This window comes from Portunus trituberculatus, chromosome 22 (genome assembly GCF_017591435.1).
Source record: "Portunus trituberculatus isolate SZX2019 chromosome 22, ASM1759143v1, whole genome shotgun sequence".
Lineage (NCBI taxonomy): Eukaryota > Metazoa > Arthropoda > Malacostraca > Decapoda > Portunidae > Portunus > Portunus trituberculatus.
The window spans coordinates 5,342,696-5,352,775 of record NC_059276.1 but is presented as its reverse complement, the minus strand read 5'-3'; the positions used below and the strand labels follow the sequence as shown (position 1 = coordinate 5,352,775).

General features: G+C 40.6%; 2 protein-coding genes across 2 annotated transcripts in view; one reads left to right on the top strand and one right to left on the bottom strand.

The window, feature by feature from the left end:
• LOC123507559 overlaps positions 1-1,110 on the top strand; it is a 1,613-nt gene extending 503 nt beyond the window's left edge. The window contains exon 2 of the mRNA XM_045260485.1: positions 418-1,110. Within this exon, the coding sequence (XP_045116420.1) occupies positions 418-765 (348 nt within the window). The 3' untranslated portion in view covers positions 766-1,110. The remainder of the gene's footprint in view (positions 1-417) is intronic.
• Positions 1,111-1,548: 438 nt separating this feature from the next.
• On the bottom strand, positions 1,549-8,729 carry LOC123507558. Its single transcript, XM_045260484.1, has 8 exons — positions 8,587-8,729; positions 8,106-8,183; positions 5,528-5,685; positions 4,563-4,781; positions 4,282-4,395; positions 3,551-3,668; positions 3,065-3,157; positions 1,549-1,879 (listed from the first exon to the last, which is right to left on the bottom strand). The coding sequence occupies exons 1-8, from the start codon at positions 8,623-8,625 to the stop codon at positions 1,769-1,771; spliced, it is 930 nt and encodes a 309-aa protein (XP_045116419.1). The 5' UTR covers positions 8,626-8,729; the 3' UTR covers positions 1,549-1,768.
• Between the last annotated feature and the right edge of the window lie 1,351 nt (positions 8,730-10,080).

The following is a 10,080-nucleotide window of genomic DNA, read 5'->3' as shown; positions in this document are numbered from 1 at the left end:
GAAGTAAATAAACCCACTGCAGTACTGTGGCAGCGAATCTATTTATGAGTGCATTGAATCCGGTAAGAGAGGTGTAGGAATTAGATAACATGTCTATTGATGTAATAGGAAAGGAGACGATAGATAAAAAAAAGAGGGTGCTGAAAAAGTTTGTGAGCTCGGTACAGATGACAGCTGATGTGTCCAGTGTTGTGAGAAGTGTAGCTGTTTATCTAGTGTTCCATATAATGTTTATAGAAACGCAAGCTGTGTTCCATACTTTGTTCTCAAGATCTGAACAAAAACAAGTTTTATTTTATTCCGTTCTTATTCTTTCTGGTATTTGTTATGACCTTTTGTTTTTATTTCTTACTGCTTCTCTTTATTGTACCAGCATGAACGCCCGCGTCACTGTTCGCTTCTCGTGCATTGTAACAGATCCTGCTGGTGGCTGTCACCTGCCTGTTACTAGCTGAGGCTCGTCCCCGCTACCTGCTGGTAGCCCTGCCTGACTCCCCTCCCTTAGTGCGGCACACACGCTCCCTGCGCCAGTACCAGCCCTCCAGGCCCGCCCCTATCCAGGCCTACGAGCAATATGTTCCAGTGCAGGTGGTAGAGGAGGAGTCCCCGGAGCACCTGGCCCAGGCCTCGGACCTGTACCATCACCGCGCTGACCCTTACGACCACAATGACCATGTGGACTACGGCGCTTACACAGGAGGCTACGGAGCCTTCGGCTGGTACTCAGACCACCCCGTGTGTATCAACTGCGGCCATTACCACTGAGTATCGCCATCACCTCCACCAACATCCATTCACCAAGAGTCCTCCGTGGAAATCTCACCGCAAATCACTCTTCTCGTGGCGAACTTCCCTAACGGGACTGACTTAAGAGTTCATCATGGAATAATCTCTGGGGATATCTTATATGTGGAATGTTCGTGAGGAGATTCACCAGGAGGAGCTGAGGCTGCAGACTTCCCTACTACCACAGGACACCGCCACTGCCCGGCTCCCTGGACACCACACCACCAAATCTAGTCCGCTATATTTAGGAAACATTTAGATCCTACTTTGTTCCCTATTGTTATTAAATTATTATATTTTTCAGTAATAAAGTTCGTGTTTTCATGGTTAATTTCATCACAACAACTTAGGGAGAGATGGACGCCACGGTGGGCATGTGGCGCTGCACAGGGAGGAGTGTTGGGTGTGAAGGTGCCGCCGCACACGGCCGTTATCGCAGTCTCTACTTAACACAGACAAAAGACATACAAATCATGACCTGTCTTCACTACGTTCTTCATTCAAGACCCCTTGAAAAGCCCCCTAATTTTTCCGACTCCATGCTTTTTATCTGTAATCATTTACACTCCTGCTCTCTTAATCTAATCAATACAAAAACGTTATTCAATAGATTTACTGCTTCATCCATTTGAACTGGCTGACTCAGAACTCTTTGTTTTCAATACTACGTGCAATGTTTGAAGAGACACACCTACAAAACTAAATTTACCGTCCATTTGGAAAAAGGAAAAGAAAGAGAAAAATCAAAAGAAAAATCTGAACATTATTTAAGAGAAGGAATTCTATTTATTACTTCTTAATCAACTTATGATTCTTAACATTCTGCTTTTGTCCTTCTAAAAATATCCATCACCATCACAATCACCATTACAATCCTCATAGGGCACTACAGCGTAATACATGTACCCTAGTACTACCATCACAATACTCCGTCATTACCAGTGAGGCCCTGTCCTCCTGTGCTCCCACCACGTGCACGTGCCTATGAGCGCAAGGGCACCCAGGTAAGCCAGTGCAGCTGGATCTCGCCAGCGCCAGTCTTGTCCTCGTTCAGGGTCAGCCACAGCTTCCGCGGGTCATCTTTCCTCGGTTGCTGCAATTACAACACTCCAGATGTAATATTGTAGTGAAGGTTAGGACTGAAGGACGTCACTTCATCTAACACAGAGGAGGTACTGCATGTACACACTAACCTGCTCTCTTGTTTATGCGCGTGTATCTATTAATTCACTTTGCTGTTCTAAATTGATACACTTCAAATTAATGACATCAATAGCAACGATGCTAATAATAATAACTTTAAAGAATCATAATACTAGTAAGAAGTAATATAGATAATAACAATAGTAACAACAACAACAACAACAACAATAATAATAATAATAATAATAATAATAATAATAATACTTAAAGTCTGGTAGTTGTGTTAAGCGGACGCGAGAGGGATTGCCGACTATATTGGGGCTGGGTCCCCAAACGTGGTGTTAGAATGAGCCAATGTGAGGCTCGTGGCACTGAACATTAGATAACTGAGACAGAAAATCTGCCCTCGCCAGGCTACACTCAGTGTCCAACGTGTTTGGACATGTCGCAATATTTGAGCAGGATTGAGAGTTGTTCCTTGATCATCTTGGATCTGTCTGTTTCTGTTTCCTCGTGTGTTTAGTGTGTAACACACACTCATCACACATAAAACATCAACAAACAGAAGTAGGTACTAGACATTAAGCTCACAGCCGTGAGTCTTTAGGGCAAGAGGATTTTCTTGTATTTAAGGCCAGGCAACAGCTGTCTATTCTTCCCCTATGTCTCATCACTGGCGGTGTCAGGGTTGTGGGTCTAGGTAAGTGATTCTTGGGTCAATGTGCGATATTCTACTGACGTGGGTGGCCAGCCTGTGGGAGGTGGTAAGCAGGGCATCACACCCTTAATTTGCATGTGTATCATCTTCACTGTCTGAGCTCTCTAGCACGTGGCTTAGTGAGTTCTTCCTCAGATTATGGAATAAGTAGGCATTTCTTATATTCGTTCCATGTTGGTGGGTGAAACCTGTTGGCAACCTGTTGAGGTTTGATAGCTGTTTACGACCAGCGCGTGCCTGGATTTGTTTTGTTTGTGTTCCGCTCTGGACTATGAAGAAAGTAGTCTAGGGAGAAACTGACCCAAGATGTGAGAGGGGCTGGGACCGGTCATAAACTTGCATCCATAAATAAACACACACAGTATGCACATAATCAGACAGACAAATTGATGACACAAACAACAGGTCATCTCGCACCTTGGGACAGAACTGGAAGGTTGACATGTGCTTGGGAGTGTTGCTATGCATATCCCGCCCCAGCATGATGGTGGTGCTGAGGCACGGTCCCATCTGTAGGGCGAGAGAACACACACTAAGTACCATTATGTATTCTAAAACGATTATGTGGCACACTCCAACTGTTTTCAAAGGCCATAGAGATGATTATCCGAGTTCGCTAAAATGCATCTCAGTATCTCTGCTTTTTAAAAGGATCCAGTTACAGTTAAACATTTTTCAAGGAGATTCTTATAATCGAAGTCAAAGTACAATAAGATTTCTAAATCATTAGCAGAAAGAAAACCCTTTGAGAACACGGATAGTTATCACAGTGGCCTTTTGAAAACACCTGTGGTGAGAGAGCAGAGCGTTTCTGAACAGCAGTGACAAACTCTGAGGGTGAAGCCCATACACCATTCATTATGTCTCCTCCTCATACTCTGCCAAAAATGTGGGCTTAACTACCTTTGCCACGGAGATAATGAACTTCTCGCCAACCGTGAAGTCAGGCCACTGGTCGCTGCCCACAGTCACCTCGGGGCGAGACCACTCACCATTGTATCGGTCATTGAACACTATCTCTCTGCGACACGCCAGACAGACACAGGTTAGTGCGGAGTAGTGCACAAATAAATCACTCAAATGTATTATCAGGCCAACTCTCTCTCCATAGCGGTCAACCCCTGGAAGTCACAAAGAGTGGGAAGCAGGGGCCAGGGAGCGCATCCCCTGGTCATCTTCAGGGTGATGCCCGTGTGTGGTATGTAGAGGGGAGAAGCCCCCCTACACACCTTCAACAATAACGACAAACCAAGAGATAGATTTATATATAGCGATTGCTGGTTGGGTGTAATCGACCAATCAGGTGAAGGCTTACAAACTGAAGCAAAGCGGACGTTTTATAATCCGGAAAATTCGGCTTTACAATTTCTCTCGGAAAATATCATGTTAAAAAGAACATTTGGGATATATTTGTATAAATGCGTGAATTTTTTAGGCGATGCGTGTGAGATTGATATGGAGGTAAAGGGCGTGAGTCTCAAGCTTGATGGTGAGAACTGACAAGTCTCTCTCTCTCTCTCTCTCTCTCTCTCTCTCTCTCTCTCTCTCTCTCTCTCTCTCTCTCTCTCTCTCTCTCTCTCTCTCTCTCTCTCTCTCTCTCTCTCTCTCTCTCTCTCTCTCTCTCTCTCTCTCACCTGCTGTTTCCGTAGTCGAAGTGCCATCTGATGTGTGACGCGAAGAAGATATCTCCATTATCAAAGTCCAGCTCCTCTCCTTCTTCTGGCTCAAAGTACGCACAGAAACCAACGCTAGACGGGGAGAGGGAAAGCTCAGTCATCTCTCATGTTTCATAACTACTTATGTCCACCCATCATATTCTTATACTCTCTCTCTCTCTCTCTCTCTCTCTCTCTCTCTCTCTCTCTCTCTCTCTCTCTCTCTCTCTCTCTCTCTCTCTCTCTCTCTCTCCACTGACTTGGCCTCGGCGGTGGGCACAACCACAGCCTGAATCACGAATGTATCGTCCGCCGTCAGCTCGGTGGGATACACGAACAAAAACTTTGGCGGCGGCGGCGGCACCTGGCCCCTGGTAGAGAAGGAATGTCCCGCCACGCCTCCCCCTTTCCACAACGAATCCATGAAGAACATAATGGAATTTCCCATGTACAAGTTCCAGATCACCGGCACCGCCATCCTGGAAAGAAAAGGGAAATTATTCATAAATATAAACAATGACAAATCATTGACAAGGAAAAGAGACTGAACTCTAAAAGGCGACGGGCTTATAGTGATAAACATTTAGGGGGCCGCCGTGGTACAGTGGAACCATGCGTGCTTTGGGATCCGAGGGGTCTCCAAGCACACGGGTTCGAATCCTGTCCACGGTCCGAGTGTAGGATGGGCTTCCTCACTCGGGGCAACAGTTTCCTAGCGGGTGGGCTTTGAGATAGGGGGTACCCAAAAAGTATCCCCTTTAGCCCATAAATTCCCGTGAAAAGCCCACATGGTATAAAAAAAAAAAAAAAACTGATTACAATATAGTAATAGTAGTAGTAGTAGCAACACTAGTAACAATAGCAGTAGCAACAGCAATACTAATAGCAGCAATAATAGTTGTAGTAGTAGTAGTAGTAGTAGTAGCAACACTAGTAACAATAGCAGTAGCAACAGTAGTAGTAGTAGTAGTAGTAGTAATGGTGGTGGTAGTAGTAGTAGTAGACGTAATAGCAGAAGTACTAGTAGTAGTAGTAGTAAATAGTAGTAGTAGTAGTAGCAGTAGTAGTAATAGTAGTAGCAGTAGTAGTAGCAGCAGCAGCAGCAGCAGCAGCAGCAGTAGTAGTAGTAGTAGTAGTAGTAGTAGTAGTAGCAGTAGTAACAATAGGAGTAGCAATAGTAGTAGTAGTAGTAGTAGTAGCAAGATTAGTGGTAGTACGCACGCACCTACTGACGGAGAGTAATTCCTGGCTGGCCTTGTTGTTTTCCTCCATCGCCTGCGCCACGTCCTGGTACCTGCTGAGCCACCCGTCCTCCTGCCCCGCCCTGTCACTCAGCTCGCGTCCCAGCGCCTCTACCATTCGCAGCACCTCCGTCCCGCTGCTCTGGGGAACCAAGCCACTTAGGTAAGATTCAGTGAGTCTATGAGGACACCACTGTGCCTATCACACAACAGCAACAGTGAAAGTATTAGTACGAGTGGTAGCAAAATTTTTCACTCACTCGCAATAACTCTACGGTGAAGACAAGCAACTTTTCACCAACTCTACGGATAAACCTCTCCCACGGTCTCTAACACTCACTCACTGGCGCACTCCCACACCCTCCCCAACACTCCCATTGCCTCTCTCCCCACCAGATCGGCACTAGTGAAGTTAATATTGGTTCTAATAGTTGTGTGATGAAAGTCTTGCAATACTCCGAAATTACTTGAACAGTAAATCAAAATGAGTAGTGTGTGTGTGTGTGTGTGTGTGTGTGTGTGTGTGTGTGTGTGTGTGTGTGTGTGTGTGTGTGTGTGTGTGTGTTTATGTATTTACCTAGTTGTATTTACCTAGTTGTAGTTTTACGAGCGTAAAGCCTGGGCTTTACGCTCGTGTGGCCCCGTCTCCATATCTACACTTTTCCAATTTCTCTTTAAAACTATGCACACTCTTTGCTGACACCACTTCCTCACTCAAACTGGTCCAAGTCTCAATACATCTTTGCGGGAAACTATATTTTTTAACATCTCTCAGACATCTTCCCTTCCTCAGTTTTTTATTATGCGATCTTGCGCTTCGAATGTCATATTCTTCTCTCAGGATCAGTTTCTCATTATCCACTTGATCCATTCCGTTAATCAATTTATAAACTTGTATCAGATCCATTCCGTTAATCAATTTATAAACTTGTATCAGATCCCCTCTCTCCCTTCTTTGTTCCAGGGAACAAAGTCTCTCCTCATATGTCATCCCTTCAAATTCTGGAACCATTCTTGTAGCCATTTTTTGTAGTGTCTCCAACTTCCTTATGTTTCTTTTTATGGGGGGCTCCACACAACTCCTGCATATTCCAATCTGGGTCTTATTATAATACTTATCAATTTCTTCATCATTTCTTTGTCCATATAGTGAAATACTAATCCAATATTCCTTAGCAAATTATATGTCTCTCTGAAAATTCTATCAATATGGCTTATCGGTTGATTATTTTCTTCCATCGTCACTCTCAAGTCCTTTTCCTTTTTTACTTTCTCTCTCCATCTCCCATCTTATAGATTCCCACTGGTCGTCTTTCACTCTTTCCCATTTCCATGACATGGCTTTTGTCCACATTGAATTCCATATCCCACTTTTTACTCCATTTCCAGATCTTATTTAGGTCTTCCTGCAGTATTTCACAATCCTCTTTTTGCTTTACAACTGCACATTTTCGCATTGTCCGCAAACAGATTTATGTAGCTGTTCACTCCCTCTGGCATGTCGTGTATATATATACGAGTATATATATATATATATATATATATATATATATATATATATATATATATATATATATATATATATATATATATATATATATATATATATATATATATATATATATATATATATATATATATATATATATATATATATATATATATATATATATATATATATATATATATATATATATATATATATATATATATATATATATATATATATATATATATATATATATATATATATATATATATATATATATATATATATATATATATATATATATATATATATATATATATATATATATATATATATATATATATATATATATATATATATATATATATATATATATATATATATATATATATATATATATATATATATATATATATATATATATATATATATATATATATATATATATATATATATATATATATATATATATATATATATATATATATATATATATATATAGATAGATAGATAGATAGATAGATAGATAGATAGATAGATAGATAGATAGATAGATAGATAGATAGATAGATAGATATGAGAAAAAGAATTGGCGCCAATACTGATCTCTGTGGCACTCCCCATTCTATTGCTCTCCACTTGGACTTCATATCTTTAACTACCGTCCTTATTTCTCTACCCCTCAAATAATTTTCCATCAATCTCAATGTGATTCCTTTTAAGCCACCCTTCTCCTCCAACTTCCGTAGTAATCTTGCATGTGGTACTTTATCAAACGCCTTTTTAAAATCCAAATAAACACAGTCAATCCATCCCTCTCTCTCTTGTACTTTATCAACTATTCCACAGTAGAAACTCAGTACATTTGTTACACATGACCGACCTTTTCTAAAACCAAATTGGCTATTTAATAATAATTTGTTGTTTTCAAGAAACTCAATCCATTGTGTGTGTGTGTGTGTGTGTGTGTGTGTGTGTGTGTGTGTGTGTGTGTGTGTGTGTGTGTGTGTGTGTGTGTGTGTGAATCAGTTCCCACGTCAAAGTATAAAGGTACTGTACTATATAACCAGTACCTCTGCCTCGTCTTGTTGGGGCTGGTCAGCTTGGGGAGCCTCCCTCGACCACAGCACCCATCCCCTCGACACCACCACCTGCAGAATAGTAGAGATAAGGGTAACGATCATAATAAGATAAGGGAGAAGAAGAAGAAGAAGAAGAAGAAGAAGAAGAAGAAGAAGAAGAAGAAGAAGAAGAAGAAGAAGAAGAAGAAGAAGATGATGATGATGAAGAAAAGAACAATAGAAACAGTGAGAGCATTGCCAACTGAACAACATTACTACTTAACAGATTTGGAGGAGAGAGAGAGAGAGAGAGAGAGAGAGAGAGAGAGAGAGAGAGAGAGAGAGAGAGAGAGAGTGGTGGTGAGGTGAACAAGTCGGTAATAGATAACAAAGAATAAGAATCATACAGGCCTCAATATATAGGTTAATATGAAAGGAAGAAGCATCATAATATAAAACAACAATAAATAAATTAATAAATCTACTCTCTTACCCATGAGCAGAGAAGAGAGACAAGCAGCACACACTTCATGACGTCTTGAAGCTAAACTGAGCATCTTATCGCCTCCCGTGACTCCTCCCTCTCACTATCACCGCTCTAATGACTTATCGTTTCACCATTGCCCAGTGCCATTCATCCAACACCAGTTATTCACAGCCCTAATATCTACACCTCATGTTCCAAAGTAATAAAGCTTGCACTGAAGCTAAAGACAAGTAATCAAAGCCAGGCTGGAAATAGATTGCATTCTCAGAGCTGCATGGTGGCGTTTTACCTTGATTAACATACTTTTTTTTTCATCATTCTAGTGTAGATAATGTTTTCATGATTATAGTGATGATGCGACAAGGTATAGAGGAACACACATGACAATACGACTCATCACTGACTTTTTTTATGAGAAGGCAAACTCTCTCTCTCTCTCTCTCTCCACCAGCAAAGATTAGGGAAAGTTCAGTTATCAGAACCATTGACCTCTGCGCGATAAATGTGTCTCGTGGCCCGCTGGTGATACTCGCTAGATAGCATAGCCTAGTTTCAGACGGGAGAAAAAATCAAAATAAATTAATGAATAAATAAAAAAAATCTAAGAACCGATTCATGCAGCGATATATAATGACGTAAGATTAATATGATAAAAAATATAAAAATGTTCAGTTACATTCAGTATGTAAAGTGAATGTTACTGTATGTTGAAAGAGTTTGGCACCATACTGAAGTTTTTAACCCCTTCAATACCATTACGCGTTTCCAAATTCATTCTGTTTACTATTTGTTGATTTTTATACAGCTTCAAATGTTCATGTGCGGGATTAAAATCTTCTGATCTCCATAAATCCTTCTTGATGTCAATAAAATGGGCTAATCGTACACAAATTTCAAGGTAAAATGTGTCCCAGTATTGAGGGGGGTTAATTTTACATGGGTATTTTTATCACTGATTAAGCCCGCCTCCCATATCTGCTTCTATATTCCTCATATCCACGGTAAAGGCTTCAAGACATTTCGTTGTTGTTTTTTTTCTAAATTGTGTTGTCCTAATCCTGTGAAGGGGAAAAATAGTTTAATATGGATGTGTTGGAAGAAATATTACTATGTTGATCAATGATAATTTTGCCTATTGCGCAGGTGTAGGGGATCTCGATATATAGGAACTTCTCTTATATAATGTATGCATATTTATAAAGGCATTCGGTAAGCGAAAGAGGGAAGTCTGGATTCAGTGAGTTAATTGCATCAAGTGGCGCAAGAAATGTGATGTAACACCGTGTTAAATTTGAGTATTGCTTAACGGTATATAGTTACTAAATATTTAGGTTTTCCTCTTAAATTATATCTCGTACATCTTAATTGATCCACACACATTTCAGTTATTCAATTATTCTATACATTCGTCCTCCAAAACAGCTGAAGCCAACTATTCCAAGCTGCCTTACAATACCCAATAATGGTAAAGTTATCCCGCCACTGCTAACACTCTCTCTG